The sequence below is a fragment of the Fusarium solani genome (genome assembly GCF_023522795.1).
Source record: "Fusarium solani strain SB1 chromosome Unknown bctg00000005, whole genome shotgun sequence".
Taxonomy (NCBI): Eukaryota; Fungi; Ascomycota; class Sordariomycetes; order Hypocreales; family Nectriaceae; genus Fusarium; species Fusarium solani.
In genome coordinates this window covers 3,541,547-3,562,766 of record NW_027072153.1, presented here as the reverse complement: position 1 = coordinate 3,562,766, position 21,220 = coordinate 3,541,547, and the positions used below count along the sequence as shown (strand labels likewise).

The 21,220-nt window shown below is 53.0% G+C and overlaps 5 protein-coding genes across 5 annotated transcripts; 3 read left to right on the top strand and 2 right to left on the bottom strand.

The window, feature by feature from the left end:
* Positions 1-24: 24 nt before the first annotated feature.
* Positions 25-4,310, top strand: MRS44_009584 (uncharacterized protein; the record flags this gene model as incomplete). Its single annotated transcript, XM_065621353.1, has 9 exons — positions 25-48; positions 493-764; positions 829-1,594; positions 1,664-2,073; positions 2,124-2,580; positions 3,113-3,345; positions 3,397-3,878; positions 3,930-4,171; positions 4,224-4,310. The coding sequence occupies 9 exons, from the start codon at positions 25-27 to the stop codon at positions 4,308-4,310; spliced, it is 2,973 nt and encodes a 990-aa protein (XP_065477425.1).
* Positions 4,311-4,446: 136 nt separating this feature from the next.
* Positions 4,447-5,496, bottom strand: MRS44_009583 (uncharacterized protein; the record flags this gene model as incomplete). Its single annotated transcript, XM_046277931.2, has 1 exon — positions 4,447-5,496. The coding sequence occupies one exon, from the start codon at positions 5,494-5,496 to the stop codon at positions 4,447-4,449; it is 1,050 nt and encodes a 349-aa protein (XP_046124278.2).
* A 769-nt stretch (positions 5,497-6,265) lies between these two features.
* MRS44_009582 (uncharacterized protein) lies at positions 6,266-14,051 on the bottom strand (the record flags this gene model as incomplete). Its single annotated transcript, XM_046280399.2, has 5 exons — positions 6,266-7,646; positions 7,699-8,114; positions 8,187-8,471; positions 8,563-13,288; positions 13,336-14,051. 5 exons carry the CDS (start codon positions 14,049-14,051, stop codon positions 6,266-6,268), a joined length of 7,524 nt encoding a protein of 2,507 aa, XP_046124279.2.
* Positions 14,052-15,206: 1,155 nt separating this feature from the next.
* MRS44_009581 (uncharacterized protein) lies at positions 15,207-16,738 on the top strand (the record flags this gene model as incomplete). The annotated part of the gene is made up of 3 exons (XM_046268535.2): positions 15,207-16,032; positions 16,083-16,225; positions 16,289-16,738. The coding sequence occupies 3 exons, from the start codon at positions 15,207-15,209 to the stop codon at positions 16,736-16,738; spliced, it is 1,419 nt and encodes a 472-aa protein (XP_046124280.2).
* A 1,590-nt stretch (positions 16,739-18,328) lies between these two features.
* On the top strand, positions 18,329-20,888 carry MRS44_009580 (uncharacterized protein; the record flags this gene model as incomplete). The annotated part of the gene is made up of 5 exons (XM_065621352.1): positions 18,329-18,394; positions 18,655-18,683; positions 18,749-19,490; positions 19,547-20,190; positions 20,267-20,888. 5 exons carry the CDS (start codon positions 18,329-18,331, stop codon positions 20,886-20,888), a joined length of 2,103 nt encoding a protein of 700 aa, XP_065477424.1.
* Positions 20,889-21,220: the final 332 nt, after the last annotated feature.

Below are 21,220 nucleotides of genomic sequence, written 5' to 3'. Positions count from 1 at the left end.
CTTGATTTCCAGACTCCATACAGAATGTCTATCGCAACTCCAGCCAAAGTGAGTTTTGAGGCTCCTTTTGTCTTTCGACGCTGTTCTGTTTGGCGGGACCGGGTACGTACCCCTGGAATCTCCTGCAACGAGACCCAAAGAGTGTCACGTGCCAGGCCCCTCGCTGGGACACAAACTTGCCCGAGGTAGACTAAGCTACCCTATATGAGAGAGAGAATCTTTTATAAATACTTATATAATATTATAATAAAAAAGTAAGAAAATATTATTAATATTAAAATAATTAATTAAATACTTAGTATTATTTATATAACTTTTCATTTATATTTATTAACCTCTAGGCTGCAATTATGTTATAATTAATACATAGTTATATGTACTTGATGCACATTTTAGGGTCACACAGTGTGACACCCCACGCGCCACACGACCCACCAACACGTTCGTCTCGTCAACAGTGGATGGAACGCTCATTACGACGTCTTCGGTCAGGTCGACTCCTCCGCACACGAATGGACCACATGGATGGAGTCAGAATTGCAGAGACTGCAAAGGCTTCTGCAGGAAGCCGAGCAACGCGCCAAGGAGGCTGAACAACGCATCAAAGATACCGAGGAGCAGAGGCAACAAGAGCGTGAACGAGCCGATCGGGAACGCGATCACGCCGAGCGAGAACGTCAACGCGCCGACAAAGCAGAAGAAGAGAGCCGACTGACGACGCTAGACGAATATATAGAAGCCTGTCATGGCCTCGTTTTCACCAAGTTTTCTGTCCACACGAACAAGAGCTTGACATCCAAGGGATCGATAACAAACCCGCGAAACAAGTTCTGCCCTGGGTGGACTTTTTGGAACATTCGGCGCAGTCTATTCTACGCTCACCAACACCAACGATGACCGATCCTTCGAGAGCCAGGCCTTCCTACGTGGCCTCGGCGCCAGAGTATCCCGCAGAGCGATTTCGAACGAGAAGGACTTGGAACATTTCCAGCATAATAGTGTGGAAGATCCGGTGCGTTCGATCGTGCAGCGTCTGACGGAGGAGGAGGCATTCCGCCACGAGTTCGACGTCGGAGACGGCATCATCTTCGAGAACCATCCTAGCGCTATCAGCGACGTCGCTGAAGAGGTCGTTGAGCGACAAGGGCCGCCGGTGACACCACCGAGAACACCAGGCCCGGACCAGCTAGACCGCAGCCAGCTTCGTCCAGACCAGATTTGCGTTTATATGGTCGACGAGCAGTCGTCTCTGCGGAACATGGCGTACGTTATGGAGTATAAGGCACCCCACAAGCTCACGCCTGTGCACTCCATGGACATTCACAAACAAGTCGTCAATCGAGCCACAGTGCCCACGGCGGACGACCAGGAGGCACTGTTCCAGTACCACGCCGAGAGACTGGCCACAGCTGCCATCACCCAGACATATCACTACATGATCGAGAGCGGGCTCGAGTACGGATTGTTGACGACAGGCGAGACGATCGTCTTTCTCAAGATCAATTGGCAGGATCCCGGGACGCTCTACGTCCACCTGGCCGAACCCGGGCCTGAGGTCTTGGCCCACCCCGACAACCTCCGTTCATGCACGGCTGTGAGCCAGACATTGACCTTCAGCTTGATGGCTATTGGCCCACCGAGAAGAAGGCGCCAACACGGGTAGGATGAGCGTCAGCAAGCTATGGAACACCTCAAGACATGGTCTGAGGACTATGAGATCATGCTACGATGTATCCCGGTTAGTGAGAGAACAGCCCCGGCCGACTCACCCGCATACGAGCCTCGGACGTACCGCAGTGTTGACCGGTCCCCCTACCTCCTACGACGAAGAAGACGCATCGCCGATGCGCCGCCTAAAGACCAGCTTCGGAAGGAACGATCTCCAGAATCCTCCGATGACAAGCCCGAGCGACCGTTGCCGAGCACCCCCACGCCAGCTCCACGCGCCGACGGCCAAGGCACCCGACGTAGCCAGCAAGTTCTGGCTCGTCGGCCACGCGGGGGCGGAACAGCAACAGCGGCAACAGCGCTACCGGTGGCGCCGGCGCCGGCGAGGGCAGCTCGAGCCGTTCAGTTCGTCAATATTGCTAGCAAAAGTGCCTCCGCGGATTGATGACACGAAGTCCCCTGGATAAGGGCTGCCCCAACGTGATGCTTCATCGAGAGCACGATGGACAGACCCACCACCCTGTCAACCATGGCGAGTGGCTCCTGCTTCTTCGCAAGCAACTCAAGCGATCACTGGACGAGGGAATGGTCCCCCTAGGCAAAGAAGGGTCGCGGGGAGTGCTATTTCAGCTCACGCTGCTCAAGTACGGCTGCAACTTTGTCAGCAAGGGCACCGTGGCGGCATTCATCGAGGATCTTGAGCATGAGGCGGCGGTGTACCAGCATCTGCACAGACTGCAAGGCATCAGTGTGCCCGTCTTGATGGGCGCTATCGACCTTCGCGACCTCAGGAGGACTTATTATTATGATCTACGGGTTTACATCGTACACCTGTCATTTCTCTCATGGGGAGGAGAGAGTCTAGACTGTGCCAGGAACTTGTGCACAATGGACAAGTCCCTCGAGGGAGAGGTACTACGATCCCTCGGGAACTGCATATGGAAGGGGTGGTGCATCTTGACGTGAGGAAGGCAAACGCGCTGATTAACCACGAGACTGGCCGGGTGATGATTATAGATTTTGAGAGAGCATCCATCCTCGAGAAAACACGGCGACCGCCTGCGCCAGTGGTGCCAAATAAGCGATCGTGGGGACGGGGGGTGTTGAAGACTGTAGAGCTGTGTCCCAACCGCGCCCTCGGCAGGTTAATGACATACTGGCGGCGAGGTCAATGTTTGCTTCCGTGGAGAGGTAGATTGACCATAGACTGTCTCATTCTTGTTGATTAGATACCCTTCATAGGACTCTCCGATAGCTTTGCGTGCTTTTGGGAGTCAACTGCCCGTCCAACCATTATAAAGGCTACAGGTGACGAGTGGTCAAGCTGAAGTTGCTTCCAGGCTCTCAGAGTCTATTCAGAGTCTCGCCGTGAAGTGTCGCCGTGAAGTGTCGCCGCACCCAAGGATGATGCATCACCTCAGACGGTGGGATGGACACTTTTTAGGCTTTTGCAACCTCAGCTGAAGAAGAGCATGGTGAGCTTCCGCACACAATCGTCACCATGAGGTTCCAGTCCACCGGGATAACCTCCATCGTCTTGGCAATCTCTCTCATTTTGACGACACATCTTTCGACTAGAGCGTATGGATTCCCAGAGACCAAAGTCTTTGGCGCAGCCGGAGAAGCGATCCACGATGGCTTCCAAAACATGGACAGCCCCCAGTTTGTGATGATCTTGTTAGCCTCCCAACAGCCACGTATGAGTACTCGCCTGCTGACGGAAACCAGTGGCGATTCGTTTTCAAGGATCGGAACTCAACATAACATAAGCAGGTGGCGCAAGCCTGGCCCCCGTGCAGCGAACCCGATTGGAAATCCCAAATGGCCGGGGGAGACGTCGACAGGAGGCAAGAACTGGATAGGCTACATGGTATCCGAGTTCAACCACACACTCACTCTTGCCTATGGCTTCGCAAGCTCTGGTGCTGTGGTGGACCCTCGCCTGGTTAAGCCAAATCCTTACTACGCCTACTGCTTCCAAGATCAGATCAAACATTTCAACATGAGCATCAGTCACAGACCTGACTATGCCCCGTGGAATGCTGACAACGCCGTCGCGGCCATCTGGTTCGGTGTCAACGATGTTCGACTGTCTTTTACCGAGAATGGCATAAAAAAACTCATGAAAGCAACTGTGAAGCGATTATTCGAGTTTACTCATGAATTACACAAGCTGGGGCTTCGGCAATTTGTCTTCCTGGAAGTGCCTCGTAAGTTATACCCATACGTCTTCTGGATGGACATACTAAACAGAGACCTAGCGCTTGAATTCTTGCCAATATTTCAGCCGAGGAAGCCAGGAAAGAAGTATGTGACGCTTACCTATGCTATTAGGGTATGGAATGATTATCTTGTTGAGCATATAGAGCGCTTCAGGCAAGACCATCCTGACTCCAAGGCCTCTGTTGTGCAAATATGGGATATCTATATGAACGCCATGCTTGACCCCAAGTCTCTCGGATCGCGTAATAACCACTGTACTGATCGGAGAGGAGAGAAATGTGTAAGCCATCATTTGGAAGATGGAATATTCTTTGGCCACTGACTTGCTCTAGTTATGGTATGATATCTTACACCCGGGAAAGAGGATTCACCGGCTCATGGCAGAGCGTGTGGCAGAGGTTGCATGGGGAGGACAATAGAACTTGTAGGGGTGTACGAAAATCTCATTGCTTTGATAAGAGAAGAAAACTGGGTATTAGCTATTAAAACATCATTTGCCCGCGTCTCTAGCGTTCCTCAACCCGATCCGTTGTGCCCTTCCAAGCACACAAAGACTCATTCCGAATTCGATGTAGGCTCACCACACACACGGATAACCAGCTTCCCCTTAGCGGTCCCCGACTTCAGCTTTGCATAGGCTTTGGCAGCGTCCTCCAAGCTGTACTCCTCCTCAATGACTGGCTTGACCTTGCCCTCCTCGATCCACTGCGCAACTTGCCCGAAGTCCTTTGTATTCGCACTCACTGAGTGGAAAACGAACTTCCTCTGCCCGCCTCCCAGCCACTTGGGTAGTAAGTGAATGGCGAATAGTGTCCTGAAGGTCTTGAACTGAGGCGGCAAACCAACAGCCACGTACGTGCCTTGGGGTTTGAGGTAGTGGTGACATTGCCAATACAGCTCGGGTTTGGCAAAGATGGTGTCTAGGATATGGTCGTATTGGTGACCGGTACGCTTGAGTGCCGTGACGATATCTTCGGCTTTGTAATCAATCACTTCGTCAGCACCAAGGTTTCGGCATAGGTCCGCGTTGGCACCTGAGCAGACGGCGGTGACCTGAGAACAGCCCAAAGCTTTGGCGATCTGGATGGCAAAGACACCGACGCCACCGCTGCCGCCGTTGATGAGGACCTTCTGTCCGGGTTCTAGGTACGGAGCAAAGGATTGAAGAGGTGCCGTGCCGCAGATGCCCACACAGGCGGCATCTCTCAGAGATACGCCGTCAGGAACAGGTGCAACACCCGCCTTTCTAACTTCGACGTACTCCGCCAAGGTGCCACCGACTGGGGGTTCAGTTCTTCCAAACACACGTTGGCCAGGCTTGAGATCGGATAGCGAGGTGGCAACAACGGTGCCGGAAAAGTCCAGCCCGGGTGTGGCTGGCTTCTTGATGAAGGTGCTGCCGAATGGCATCTCGGCTGGCTTGTAGTCGAGATGGTTGAGGGATACATAGGCGACTTTGACAAGAGTGTGGTCTTTTGGCAGTGAATGGGCGTTCTTTGGTAGTTTGGCCTCAGCGTTGAGCGTGAGGTTCTTCTCGATGCCACCAGCGATGGAGCGCCATTGGGCGGCTCGCATGGTTGGTGGAAGCTCAGTGGGTGTAGTCATGATGAACAAATCTGTAGAGCTGTTTAAAATGATAAAAACGATCTCAACGAGATGACTGTACAGAAACATGTCGCTCACTGTTGATGCTTCACCGTCGTTTTATCATCCTTCAAACAAATGACGGATAGGGTGGCGTGAAATAAAGTGGTGCCATCCAAGCCAACTCAAAACACAAGCTTGCTCATTAAAATTCGCAAAGCGACTCGGATTCGCTGAAATCTCGATCGACCGTGTGATGGACCAACCAATCCTAGACCGGGTTCCGGATCCCGTGGTTGCGGGTGGCCTGTTGAGCTTATGAGCACAACGCGTCACATACGTCGCCTTTGTTGGTTCCCTGAAGGTTTTTTCTTTAAGCGATGGAGGCGCTGTGGTGCGACGTGTGCCATCCTTTTTTACTCTTCGCCAGTGGAAGGCTCATCTTTGACGTGTCGTTGGGTAACATTCGGCCATCAAGTGATTATTTCCAGTGACTGGTGTCTTGCCAAGTCGTAGTCGGTCCACTGTCAGCCAGAGCTTATGACAAGTACAGCTGGAGTGTTGCGAAGCTGTTAGCGGAAGCACGATACGGTGAACAGGAATAACAGCTGAAACTACGGTCAGGCATTTATCATGATGCACGCATTGAGGCGGGTTTTGCGAAGAGGGAGGCACGGGGCCATGAAGACATCGGCGAAACGGGAGTTGACTGTCTTTGTAAATAAAATGCAAGATAGGAAATAAAACCATGAAGACACCAAGTTCAAACAGTACAAGCGAAATCAATCTCTCACTGCCCATCCTCCAAAGCCTTCAACATGCCCGCCGCAGCATGTGTGCCAAGGGCGTCTAGGCTGGCCATGCCCATTATCTCCAAGACACTAATGTCAAAGCCAAAAGTCTGCCTCCACCAAGTCCTCATCTCGATAGCAACCAGTGAGTCCATACCCAGATTAGCCAAAGGCGTTGAAGTTACCAAGTCCTCCTCGGGCTTCATGATCAGACTCAGCAGCTTCTTTCCAATCTCCCTCGCAAGAGTGGCGGCAGTGGCCCCTTCTCTCAGTCTTCCCGCATCACGGCGCACACTACCAAGGAAGGCATTCAGACTATCGTTGGATGAGCCGGAACGCGCGCTAGCCCCAAGACTGGTGTTGTGGTACATGGCCATTCGCATGTCCTTACGCCAAATGGACCGGTTGTCTGCGCTCTCGAGAGGAGTAGCCGAAGCAAGACCAACAACAAAGTTGTTGTGAGTCACAAAAGTCGAGGCTGGGCCACGCATGCTAGGAGGGGGAGGAACAGCGGGGAAGGTCATCGACATGGCGATGGCGTCCAGGAGTTCCTGCTCGTTGATTCCGTAGGCTCCCGTCAGCTTCATGACACGCTTTAGGCCGTCATCGCCAGAGATGACACCAATATCAGTGACATCGCCAATGTCGACGGTGGAAGCTGGAAGGCCGAGGTCGGCGCGGTACTGAACGAAGCTATCCAAGAATGCGCTGGCACTGGCGTAGTTGGCCTGGCCTGGTTGTCCGATGATGCCCGAGATGGAAGAAAAGAGGAGGAAAAAGTCCAACTCGCAGCCGGTAGACACGGTGGCTTTGTGAAGGTTCCAAGTTCCCTTGATCTTGGGCTCAACAGCAGTTGTCCAGTCCTCATAGGACATGCGGGACACGGCATTGTCTCGGAGAATCATGGACATTTGCAAAACGCCCTTCAGCTTTGGAGCGGCCTCGATGGCTCTGTTGACGTCTTCCAAGACGGAGACGCTTCCTTGGATCAGCTGAACTTGGCAACCCATGCTCTCTAGCTCATGAACAATGGCTTGCTCTCCTGGACGTGAGCCAGCGCTTCGAGAGAGATAGACAAGGTGGCGAGCGCCATGCTCAACCATCCATCGCGACACCGAGCGTCCGATGCCACCCAAGCCTCCGATTAAAAGATAAGGGGCTGACTCGTCGAGCTCAACCACCTTGGGTCTGGTTGCACTGTCGCTATCAAACTTGAGCGTACCGTCTGAATCGCGAATCGAGATGACGATCTTGCCGATGTGCAGACCCCGTTGCATGTAGCGGAAGGCGTCTTGCACGGCGTCGGCATCGAAGACCTTGTTCGGGTTGATAGGAACAATGTGACCTTCCTTATAATAGCGAACAACAGCCTTAAGAAGTCTGGATAACAGTTAGTCATAGCTTTTAGTGGTTATGGGGACAATAAACTCACTCTTTGCAGATGGATCGCCGCTTGGAGCACATCTGGTCCATATCGACACAGCAGTAGCTTCGGTTGGCCATGAAAACGTCCATGTCGAGTTTCCCAGAGCCCAAGAGATCTCGCTTGCCAATCTCGACCATCTTGCCAAACTCGGCAACACACCGCCAAGTTGCGTGAAGCAGTTCGCCTGAAAGCGAGTTGAGGACGAGGTCAACTCCAACACCGCCAGTCTCTCGGAAGACTCCTTCGACAAAGGTGTCGTTGCGAGAGTTGAAGATCCTGTTGCGCGGGATACCAAAGGTATCCATGAGGTAGTTGACCTTGACCTCGCTGCCGACCGTGACGTAGATCTCGGCTCCTAGCATGCGGGCGACTTGGATGGCCGCAATGCCTACGCCGCCGCAGGCACTGTGGATAAGAACAGACTAGGGTAAAGGTTAGTAAAAAATTGTGACAGTAAGTAGGGAGTCTTAGGCCATTCAATATCAAGCACATACCTGTCCACGCTTGAGGCCGCCAATGTCAATCAGAGAGTAGATGGCTGTGGCGTACACGCACGGCATTGTTGCGCCTTCCTCAAAGCTCAGCTCGTCAGGGATGACCTCACAGAGCTTCTCTGAAGTAATGATGGAAGTGGAGAAGGAGCCCCTGCTGAAGAGGATGACGCGGTCACCTATTCGCAGGTCTTTGACGTCTGGGCCGAGACGAGTGACAACTCCTGTTGCCTCTAGACCGAATCCCTCCTCAGGAATATCGATGATACCATTGGCACTGAGAACGTCCTATAGAGTAAAATGGTTAGTGGTCTTAGCCCTGTGACGTCTATATACTATCCTACTTGTAGAGGAGAATACTCCGAGAGGAGTGACTTACTCTGAAGTTGAGGCCGCCGGCATACACATCAACCTCCACATCATCGCCTAGAAGGGGCTTCGCCACTCGGCGGGACCAAGTTAGAGCATTGAGAAGACCGGGCTTCTTACTGTCGAGAACAATAGGCTCAGTCGCGTTGGCTGTCAACAACTCTTGGCTCAGCGAGAAAGGATAGTATCGTCCAATATGGACCATGCCGTCCTTGATCGCGTACTCGTAGTCGGGGTGAAGCCACTCGCACCGTTCGTCATCTCGAGCCAAGAATCTGGTAAAGACACTAGCAATCTGCTCAAGGGAGGTATCGATCTCGTCCACCTCGCATGTCGCAAAGTTGACAGCCATCTCACTGCGGATGGTACGGGCAGCACCGACAACCTGAGCGTATGCAGGGCTGACGCACTGCGTCTGACTGGGACGGGTGACCCAGAAGATGCCGGCATCACCAGCTCCATCGACGAGCTGCTTGAAGTTCTCAAACTGGGTGGCGGTGATGTTCTCGAAGAACGGCTCGTCCCTTTCCAGGAGAACGAGCACCTCTTGGCCCGGAGCGGGAATCTCGTCAGGGCTGCACTGGTTGACAACAAGACCTTGCTTGGTCAAAATCTCAGAGAGTTGTTGCGCAGAGCTGCCACCAGAAGGACAGAGAAGGGTCACTTCCTGACCGATAGTCTTCTCTTCAACCAGAGGCTTGGCAATGATGATGGTGTTCTCCTGGAGAGGCGTGTCTGAGCCCGGAGCAACGGCTGCCTCATTGAACCCTGCGGCAACGAGTGCAGCCTTCCATGCATCGGTAGACACGTACGGTTCCTGGACACGGCCATCGGCGGCACCACACCACCACCACTTCAAAACACCGAAGATGTAGTTGGGCCACTTGCACGAGGGACTCAGTTCCTGCAACAAGAGTCTGCCGTTGGGTCGGAGAAGCGTCCTGATATTCTTCAGAGTCTCAGAGATGGACTTTGTAGCATGGACGGCATTAGTTGCGATGACGAGATCGTAGTCCCCTTCCTTGAAGTCCTGCTCGGCGGGGTCCTGACCAAGATTCAGAACAGCGTGGCGGATGTTGGCAAGCCCCTTTGTGCGTTCCTTGTTGTCAAGTAGCAAACTCGAGCTGACATCTGTGATTGTGTATTCCGAATAGTAGATACGACCGTCCGGGAACGAGAGATCCGTCCAGGCGTCGACTGTCGGAGCGCCAGTGCCGGCACCAACTTCAAGAACCTTGAGGCTGGGCTTGCTGTGCGCGAGGTGACGGAGGAACGTGGAACGGTCAAAGTAGTCTCGGAATGCAAAAACCTTGGACAGAGTATCTCCAGCGAGGATCACTTCCATGGCGTCGATCTGTCCGTCAAAGATGCCATTGATATCGGAGCAGATCTTGAACATGGCATTGGCGACGCCGGCGGCGGCAGTTGCTGACAGTTCTTGGGTAAGATCGGTGATTCTCTCCATGATGTCCTCGTCTGTTCCATCTCCAAAAGTCGAGTTCTCTGTGGAACGAAGCTGATCGTGAATCCATTCTCGGTACCTTTGCATGTGTGGTACAGTTGTCTCGGCTCCAGCTAGTTGCCGATTCGAGTACAGCAGGCAAAGGCGAGTCATCTCCTCGAGCTCCGGCGTGTATCTAGCTCGGTCGACATCAGGCTTCATGAGAGTCGCAGCATCCATAAAGTCCAAGTGAGGACCCCATTCATATCGAGTAGTGGCTTGGTCAGTTCGCCCTTCTCCGGCACTGCCGTCCTCTAGAGCAGCGAGTCGTACTCCGGCCATTTTGAGGACTGTCTGTCCATCTGCAACCCCCCTGCCTTCGCCTGCGATCGATCCAAAGCGGTTCATGGTGGCCGAAACGTCAAGGCTAACGTCCCCGACAGAACGGTAAATGACAAGCTTCTCAATGGTGGTGGGGACAGACATGACAGGCTTGGTCGTGAAGCCCTTAGTGGCGGCGACACTGAGTAGCTGCAAGCAAGCATCGACGATGACAGGGTGAAGATGATAATTAGCCTCATCCCCGGCCTTGTTGTTGAGAACCTTGGCCGCTGCGACCTGCTGCAATGTTCCTGACGAAATGTCTTCCAGACGTTGGAACTGACGGCCATAACAGAGGCCAGCCCTGTGCATCGTCTCATAGCACTTTCGTGAGCCCAACCTTCGGGGCAGGGGCGCCTGAGCCTGGCTCTCATCCGGACTCTCTGATACGGCCTTGACCTGACCGGTACAGTGCTTCGTCCAGGAGTGACCATTGTGCGAAGCAATCGTAAACTCCCACCAAGAGCTGTCGAGTGAGTCCGTCAGACGATACGGGCGGAAGGTTGTCATGACTTCGACAGGATGACCTTCAGTGAGGAGCAGCGCTGAGTTGACGAGAACATGGCGGAGGGAATAGGCTTCCTGGACGCCCGTAGTTTGTCGGATTGCTTCGCCAACCATGGCAACGTAGTCGGCAAAGGGGAAGACTGCGTTCTCTCCGATGATGTGATCTCGAACCCAGGGGACATTGTCCAGATGGAGGAGGTTACGCCAGGTAGGCTCCATATCAGTGCTCTCTGCCACACGGAAGCCAAGAAGATCGTGGTATGGATGCCCACGGTGACGCCACTCCTTGGAGATCCGTGACTCGTACCAGTAGCTCTCCTCATGGTTCCATGGGTATCTTGGGAGGTCAGGCAGGCAGGTACCATCAGGCACGAGAGCCGCAAAGTCGACGGGAACGTTCTGACAGAAGAGCTTTCCGATAGCTGTCAGGAACGACTCGATGCAATTCTGCTTGCGGATCATGGCAGCGGCATAAGGCACCGTCATCGACTTTTCAGCTGCAATCTGTCGGAGTGGGCCCGACAGAGCAGAGTGAGGACCGATCTCGAGGAAGAAGATGTTCTTGCCGATAGGGTCGTCAAGAATGCTGGCGACCGCAGTAGAGAACATGACTGGAGACTCGAGGTTGGTCTGCCAGTACTTAGGTCCGAGAGAGGCCTTGGTGTCGAGGAGTTTGCCAGTGACACTGCTGAAGAAAGAACAGTTGGTAGGGGCTTGGCCGACAACCTTGTGTTCCTTCATTCGCGAGTTGTACTCGCCGCCAATCTCTGCCATGTGGTAAGAGTGGTAGGCCTTGTCGACCTTGAGCATCCTGGCGAGGGCATCAGGATAAGCCTTGTGGATTTCCGCGACAACTGTCTCGAGCTTGTCGGTGTCTCCAGACAAGGTGACGCTCTTGGGAGAGTTCTCACATGCCCTGACAACTCCGGGAATAAGGTAGGGCTCAACCTCATTCCAACCTAGTCCAATGGCTGCCATGGTACCCTTTCTCTTCTGCTGAAGAGTGACATCGCCTCTGAGCCATGCTGCGGTGATTGCCTCCTGAGCAGTCAGAGCACCGGCGGCATAAGCTGCAGCAATCTCACCACTAGAGTGACCAACTACAGCCATGGGCTTGATGCCAATGGCGGCGAGGGCGTCAATCATGGCCAGCTGGATGGCGGTACAGGCGGGTTGAGAAAGTTGTGCAGTTTCCACCCTGCTGGACCTGGGAGGCTTGAGCAATTCCTCCTCAAGGCCCCAGTCAGGACCACCTGGGATAGATCGAAGGTGCTCGTCAAGAGATCGGATGGTAGCCCTAAAGGTATCGTTGGAGTATAGCATCTCCTTGGCCATCAGAGGCCATTGGGCTCCCTGACCAGTGAAGACCATGACGACACTTGGCGTCTGACCAATTCGAGAAGTGGGAGAGACGAGACCAGCTCTCTCTCGTGAAGCAACCACGAAGGCTCGGTGCGTAAGATGCTGACGACGGTTGGCCAGGGTGTATGCTAGATCCCCAAGGCTTTCGGGGTGACGGCCAAGGAACTCATTGTAGCCCTCAGCCATTCTCTTGAGAGAATCAGCCGAGTTTGCCGAGTAGACAAGCAGTTGAGGTGTACGAGAAGCATTCTTGGTCTTTGTCTCAACATTGAAGCTGCGGGCAGAGTCGATGATAACGTGGGCGTTGGCACCTCCAATGCCGAAAGAGTTAACGCTGGCTCTCTCGTATCGATCCTCGGGCCAAGGAGTAGGCTCGACAGGAACAGTCAACTTCCTCGACTCAAAGGGAATGTTTGGGTTTGGCGTGTTGAACTTGATATTCGGTGGAATGATGCGATGCTGAAGAGCCATGACAACCTTGAGCAGCGAGGTGAGACCAGATGCTCCCTCTGAGTGACCGAGGTTGGGTTTGACTGAGCCAATATGGACACCCTTGTCGCCAAAGACTCGTGCGACGGCATTGGCCTCGATGGGATCACCGACTGGAGTGCCTGTGCCATGGCACTCGACGAATCCTGTTTGCGAAACGTCAAAGCCAGCATCTTTGTATGCCTTTCTCATCATTGACTCGTGGCTCAACGTGTTAGGATGAGTCAGACCTGGTGTTTTGCCGTCGTGGTTTGTGGCAGTTGCCCGAATGACAGCTCGGATTGGGTTGTTGTCTCTCAAGGCTGCCTCCAGAGGCTTGATGTAGATGGCGGTAACGGCCTCCCCACGACCGTAACCATCAGCATCAGCTGAGAAACTCTTGCAAGAGCCGTCAGGAGAGAGGACACCCTGCTCAGTCATGGCAGTGGTCATGTTAGGAGCAAGGATGAGGTTGGCACCTCCAACAATGGCAGAAGAGCAGTCGCCTCGCTGAATGGCGACACATGCTTCATGGAGACACACAAGAGCGGCCGAGCATCCAGTGCGGACCGTCATACTAGTCCTCGTTAGTATAGAACAGACAGACACAACAGAGATACACACCTGGGTCCATGAAGATCCATCTCATACGAGATACGATTCGACAGGAGAAAGTCTCCGTAGCCTCCAACACGGTGCATGCCCCACTGCTGAGGTTCCTTTGCCCACATCTCGATCCAATCCTCACCGAAGCTGCCCATGTAACAACCTACCAGACCCCCTCTGAGGTTTGTCTCACCTGCATCATCGATAGCCTCCCGAACAACCTCGAGCATCTGTCTCTGGTGAGGATCGGCGCGTTCTGCCTCAGTCCGGCCCAGGTTGAAGAAAGATCCGTCCAAGCTGCCTAGGTTGATGCTCTCATCAAGGAAATAGCCGTACTCGGACTTGACTGATCCAGGTTTGACATGGGGAGAGTAATAGGCATCAACGTTATATCGAGACTCGGGGACACGTGTGCGAGCATCCCCCTTAGCCACAAGAAACTCCCAGAGCTGCTCAGGAGTGTGCAAGCCGCCAGGAAGACGACAAGCCATTCCGCAGATGGCGATTGAGACCGGACCAGAGCCCTTGGCTGTGTTTGCTCCGTTGACATGAGTTCCATTTGTAGAAGCACCGTTGGTATGCACACCGTTCGTGCCGTTTGCGCCATTGACACCGTTGCCGTTGACTCCATTGCCATTAGTGTGGCCGTTGACGCCACTAGTGCCACTGGCACTGTTGGTACCGTTAGTGTGTGTGCCATTCGTGGCAGTGATGTTCTGGGCGTCGGTCGTCATGATGTAGGTGTCAAGCTGTGGAGTGTAATGTGTAATGACAATTCTCCGGTCCCGCGAAGGAAGAATGAATTCTAAGTTTGAAAGGTGTATAATGAAGAAGTCTTGGAGAAGCTGCTTGGAGCCAACTGAATGGAATTTGCTCTGAAGTCTCGAGGATACCACAAGCTTATAGCTTTCGTTGTAATGTATCTGATTCGACTGAGGAGATAGAGTGTATGCTTAGATCCCATTTCGAATCTGTCTTCCATCTTGGTTCAATGTAGCAACTCTCAAGAAACGGAATCCGTGAAGCGTTGCGTTTGTCGGAACCTTTCTCACCATCCTAGAATAATCGTGCGTGGTTCGAGAGAACGGAGTTGCCGTGGCTTGGCCAACCTCAAGGTCGGGTTCCGCCCTCGCTTCGATGCGCCAAGGGATATTGGGAACATGACATTTGATACTATCTCGACAGCTGAAACAGGAAGGTAGACTTGTATGTTGGGATTAGCAATGGCGAACAAACGTGGGATAGCTATTGGACATGGCCTATGGCCACACCCCACGGCTTGGCCCCCTGCGATGCGACCTAGCCCACTTAAGGAGGCACTTTGGAATCTTCCCTGCATTTCTCTGACCACCCGGCCACCGCCTGTTCTCTGTGAGATACCAGTGGTCTAGCTTTCTGCCCCTCGATGCAACTCTTATCGGAACCCGCAGTCGGCCGATATGTCCGGAACCCGCACCTTGGAAGATCGAATGAGCTGGCATCACGCTGACATGGATATGAAACGAAACGTCAGAGCAGTGACAGGAGAAAGTGAATTGAGCTTTGGTTGAATATCGGATCCCGGGAAAGATCTGAGACTGGAGTTGAGTGACAGCATAGGGCAGCCTTGCAACAACTCATTCAGAAGTCAAACCATAGTCGACAGGCCGATTTGACCACATGTGATAGTCAACAGGATGAGATAGGGTACTCTTTCCTCAACCCGAACTCAAATACTCATTGTCTCGCCGCGTGTTTCTATCAAAACTCGACCCTCACCTCACAGTTTTACCCAGTTTCCACCAATCTCTTGCAAAACCAGCTTCTTTTGGGAGTTCAGATCTTCAAATCTCGCTTTAATTCACGACTTCAACTACCCAGTCAACCACTTAGTCAACCGCTCCGTCAAAATGCCCAAGGTTGTGCCTCACATCAAGGAATACTTGCAGGCCCAGGAGCCGCAAGCTCCTCGCATGAAGGACGCACCCGTCTTTTACCGCAACCTGGAGGAAGCTCTTGACACGCGTCGGGTGGACCAGAACCTCATTGTCTTCCGTGACTTCAAAGAGGGTGTGGATTTCTCATCCAACGACTTCCTATCTCTGGCAACCACTGGTCTCCTTAGAGACGAGTTTTTCGAGGAACTTAACCGTCACCCTAACTTCCGTCTTGGAGCTACAAGCTCTCGGCTTCTTGATGGAAATAGCAGTTACATGGAGACCATCGAGAAGGAGATCGCCGAGTTCCACAACGCCGAAGATGCCATCATCGTCAACTCCGGCTATGAAGCGAACGGCGCCATTTACACTGCCATTCCTCGTCCAGGCGACGCGATAGTCTATGATGAGCTTGTCCACGCCAGTACGCACGATGGAATGAAGAACTCTGTGGCTCTTACCAGGGTATCTTTCCGCCACAATGATGTTGACTCCCTGGAGGAGATCCTGGCCTATATCCGCGATACCCAGCCCCTCATCCAAAAGGGCGAGAGATCTGTCATCATCTCTGTAGAGTCAATCTATAGCATGGATGGAGATGTCTGCCCTCTGAAGGAGTTTTTGTGGATGTTGCCCAAGGAAGTTTTCCCCCTCGGCAACGCTCAGTTTGTCGTTGACGAGGCCCACGGCACTGGCGTTGTTGGAAAACAGGGAGGAGGCCTTGTTCAAGAGCTTGGCCTCGAAAAAGAGATTGCAATTCGAATGCACACATTTGGAAAGGCTCTGGCTTCCAATGGAGGTGAGTTATCAACGGACATTCGAGTTGCTGGCCTTGCTAACATGGTCTAGCTGTCATTCTGTCAAACTCAACTGTCAAGACCATGCTCATCAACTTTGCTCGTGGAATCATCTACACGACTGCCCCTAGCTTCCTTGTGTTGGCCGGCATTCGCGCTGGTTACAACCTGCTCAAGGCGGACATGACTGTGAAGGTAAGGAGCTGACCCCAGTAACATCCTTGATGCGGAGGGCTGACGCTTATATGCACGCACCAGGCTCAAGAACGGGTCCAGTACCTTGTCAAGCTCTTCTTCCAGACCATCCAGGCGCACCCTGCCTACGAGCGGGCTGCGGAGACTGGAATTCTCCGTGTCCCGCTCGCTGATGGGTATGAGAACAGGCCTTTCGTGACCCAGGTGGTGCCTGTCTGGACTCGTCCTCACCAGAACCTCTTCCTGGTCTTCCATCTCCAGATGGCTAAGTATTGTGCGTACCCCATCGACTTCCCTGTCGTGCCCAAGGGTGCGCCGCGTGTCCGTTGTGTGTTCCACAACCACAACACCGATGCTGAGGTCGAGGGTCTGGCCCACACCTTGTATGAGTGGGCTCAGGAGATGCTTGACATTGAGGACGGAAAGGTGTCGTCCAAGATCCCAGTAGCAGCTCGTCAGGCCTTTACCTGGACCGCGGAAGGAGAAACCAATGGGAATGGCGTGAAGGCATAGGCAGATGTTGCGATATTCTGGAGGAGGATAGAAGGCCTGATTGGTTGTGTTGTACGGGGACCAGGGGAGGGAGTGCCGAGACGCTCCTTACACTTGCCATTCTTTTGTACCCAGACCTGGTCTTTCGCTTAAGAGTCTGGGTACTGAACCCGGAAATTAGTAAATAGACGCGTGGATTTGCTTAAAGCACCAATGTTATGGTCTAAGTGACAAGGAACAAGAAGAGTAACAAGGGCCATCCTTATGCTTAACAGCATGCAGAAGGTAACTTTGGTACAAGCGAGGAGACCCTGTTGAAACGTGGACACAGGGGGATAGTAGATTAACCTTTATAGCCAGTTGTCTGCGATAACCACCCTCACGTGGAGACAGCTTTCTTAGCCCTACGGACAACCATCGGACCCGAATGAGATACCTTCCCCATTGAGAGTGGTGCTACGTAGCCCTGTCAGATTCAACGGGTGATCGGCCGAGCCGCCTTGGCGCTAAGTCTCGGTGTCCAGTTCAGGAGTAGATGGATGCGCTTTGATGGGGTACCTTGGTAGATTCACTACCAGAAGACGTGGGGTGAGGATGGATCGGGCTCTAATTCAGTGAATGTATTGAGATTCCAACTTCCAACTAAAGGGACTGTGCTCTTGGATCAGTTATATCCTGGCAATTGCTCACGCTGACCTTATCTTGACACCATCCCTGCCAAGGACCTGTATGTACGATGCCCCAAAGAGCAACAGTCCTCACGACTAATTTCCAATGAAAGAAGGAGAAACCCAAACAAGCAGGTAGTACAGTGTCATGTCACTTTGAGCAAGATCGGCCCTCAACCGTATCAAACCGACCAACCGGCCCCTGTCAGGTGGCGCCATCCCGTCTGACGTGTTGCTTAGCGTTAATCAACAGGCCTCATCTCACAAATCGGCTGAATTCATGCTACTGTGCATTCACGAATCTCTTCCGGCATTACTCAGGGGCCAACCAGATGATGACTTCACGAACCGTGGGGGAAAATAGGCAACCAACAAAGATCTGGTAGGGGGATCCAAGCATTGTTGCAGCGACATCCTTGTAGCTGGTGTCTGCGCCATGATCGAGTTACATTCACCGAGGGTCGTTTCGAGGCGGTCTTACATGAACGACCGTCGTCTAACTCCGGCTCCTGTCGTAGATCGCCTGATCCATCCGACGGCATTATCTCCCCGCGCCACTCAGGTCGCGGAGTGCGACATGCGCAGTCTGGAGTGAGGTCTGCACGGACTGGAGGACCTTGTGGGCCAACATCAGCACAGGAAGGATGCAAATGTGCCGATGCCTTTTAGCCAACGCGGCAATGAGACGTTGATCAACCTCTCTGGACACGACCAACAGCCACGGGGGAGCCGTTAGCTCGGGCCGAACCGCGTGCCTAGACCAGTAAGAGAAGGTCTCAGCCCTGGGGTATCTGTCTGGAAGGTGGTCTTGATGTACCTCAGCCTTAAATAAGATGGGGCAAATATCAGCCCTAGTCGCTGGCAGTTCGTGTTGGTTCTCGCCGTCAGAGCCGATCGATATGCACTCAGATACTACTTCGGAGCACTTCCAAACAGAGTCATAATGCCGTCGCACGGGAAGAGAAGTTGGGATGCATCAGAGGATACCGAGGCACGCATTAACCCTCTCGTATTTGCGTTTAGGTTTTGGTCCCACGTCCTGTGTTGATGAGGTTGCTGACCAGTGATGTAGAAGGGAACTTCGAAAGACTACCCAGGTGTGTTGTGTGGCGTCCTTTTGCCGCTTTATGGAAGAACTAGTGGCTAACTTGGGCGTGTTTTTCAATAGTATGCGATCAGTGCAGGTCACGAAAGATTCGATGTGGGAGAGAGCGGCCTCATTGTTCCAACTGTGTCCGTCTCGGTCTTGACTGTGAATGGTTGGGGCAGGGAAAGAAGCCTAACCAGACAACTTGGTTGTAAGCATTTGATAGGCCCAGAAACTACTATATCTGGACTTTGAAACTCACTGTTACCGATTTAGAAGCCATGCAGTAAACCGCCTCGGCGATCGACTCCAGAAGCTGGAAGATGCTGTTTCCGGCTTGCAAAGTTCCAAAGACAGCCGAGACCCCGAGACGACACCTCCCCCAATGCCTGACTCACCGAGTACAATAAAAAGCCCCTCTTGGGGCCGAAGCTGCGTTGTTCGAAACATCGGCGGCCGCGAACGATATTACGGGTCCACATCCTTGGTCTCCCTGATGCAAGATATGGCGGCCATCTTGCAAACCAACATATGCGAAATGGAGAATACCCAGACCAACACGAGTCGTGCAACAGCTGCTCGAGAAGAGATTCTCAAACTAGCAGAGCCGCATCACATGTACGCACATGTCTCTGACGGCTCTGTCCTGACTGGTCCTCCCTTGGTCATCGTCGAGGCTATGATCGAACCATACTTTGAGATGGTAAATCCGCATATGCCTCTATGGACAAAAGAAAGCTTTCGTCGTCTTATGGAATCTGCCCCAGAGTCTTCCAATGCATCAGATAAGCGCGCATATGATGTGTGCGCGAACAATCTGGTGCTGTTGACACTTCAGGCCAAATCCCTTCATTCCAAAGCTGTTTCGAGTCGGACCAGCACAGAAGCTTCCGGGGCGTCTTCGATCGATATGGATCTCATAAGATCATTCATAGCCAACGCAAAGCGGGCTTTGGAGAATGTCGAGTTGCTGCTCCTCAACCCCAGCCTTCTGACTTTGCAGGGCCTCTTGTCTCTCGTAAGCCCTGCTCTCCCTCCCGCACACTCTGACGGGTTGACGCTGATACCAGACAGTGCCTAGTAGCGCAAACTTCTCTTTCGGAGGATGTTGCTGCGTTAGTATTCAGTTTCGCCGTCCACGTAGCCAAGTCTATCGGACTTCGCCACTGGAGTCCGGCGAACACTACAGAAAGAGCCAATGCCGAGGAGTACCAGGAAAAACAGCAAGTCATGTACTGCATGGTATGCCTAAGCAGGGCCTTGGCCTGGGCTTCTGGTTTGTCCTTCAACTTGCCTAGTATTGGTCTCCTTGAGCAGAGTCTCTCAACTTCGTCAGCCACAAGCCATCTTTCCACTCGGGTCGCTCTTTTGCAGCTCGAGGAGCAGGTATATAGTGGCCTATACTCCGATGATTCGACTGATCAAGGGCCCAGTGCCACTGGAAAGGTGGCTCTCAGTCAGGGTCGGAAACTGGAAGATTGGGCAGCGAGCCACCCAGAGGAACTCGACGAAGGCCAATATTCTGGCACTCTCAGCGGCGAACTGTGCCATGATCTATCTGTGAGATTTTACTCCATCCAGGCATTGGTCTCATGGCCTATTCCGGAGGATGCATCAATGTCTCCGTCGATACTCGACGTTGCTCGGCGTTCTCTCCGATTCTCCCAAAGGCTGTGGACGGCGACCTCGGAAAGAGGACACCATCTGGACCTGGCTCTGTGAGTATTCCAATCGCTTTGAGTATACTCTGCAATGTTCTATTGTCGTTCCTCGCGAATGCTGACCATGCACTAGACTCGTCGCTTCGTACCCTCCTGTGCCCTTCTTTGAGCTCTCTAGGCACGTCTTGACCAGCCATCAGGCCTCTGACGAGGACTGGGAGCTTCTGCACTCCTTTGCTGGCATGATTCGAATATTCGCAGAGTGGGCTGAAGAAAATTCCTTCTTGAAGAGACTGTCGCGGTTCTGCGACATTATGGTGCAGCTGATCAACGCAGATCGTGAAGAAAAGTCTTCAAGGCGACCCGAGAGTCGGCCTGCATCGGTCGGCCAAGCTTACATACATACCTTGGAACCAATCCCCGGAAATATGGCCCCGATAGTTCACCCTTACGGAGGGGACTCTGTCGCTTCCTCCTCTCGTAGCACTTCCACACCTATCTCGGGGTTTGCTCAACCGATGCATCCAACTTCGGATGCAGAGCCGGTCTCGCTTCCCACCGTGTCAGAATCAATCATCTCGTCGTCTTTAGGTCCGTTTGATGGCGTGTTTGGAGGAAGGTTGAGTCCGATTGGTGACTTGGAGGGATGGATCGTGGAACCTGGAGCCCAGGGGGCGCCGTTACCCAACTCGATGCCGAATTTCATGTTTCAAGATGGCAGTGCTTTTTCGTTTGATAGAATCGATCTTGGGTGAACATTATTCGGGCGGATTTTGGCTTTTGGTGGCCACAGCATGACCTTGGTGCATTAGAGCTTGTCAAAACTCGGCTGGTGTTTACTCGCAAACTTTGGATAAGAAGTTTCGCATGACCATATACCGTGAATACGGCTTTCGCCCCTTCTTATTACCTGCATAACTTCATGTGAAGCCTCGGCACGCAGCTGTATACGCGGACTTGACTGGGATCCCAATACTCCGCGGATGCCGAGCGGGCGTAGGTAAACGGTGGTGCGACAACTGAACGCTGCTGACCAGTTCCGACAGTCAGATGATAACCCTTGATGGATGGATATTTGGGAGCAGGA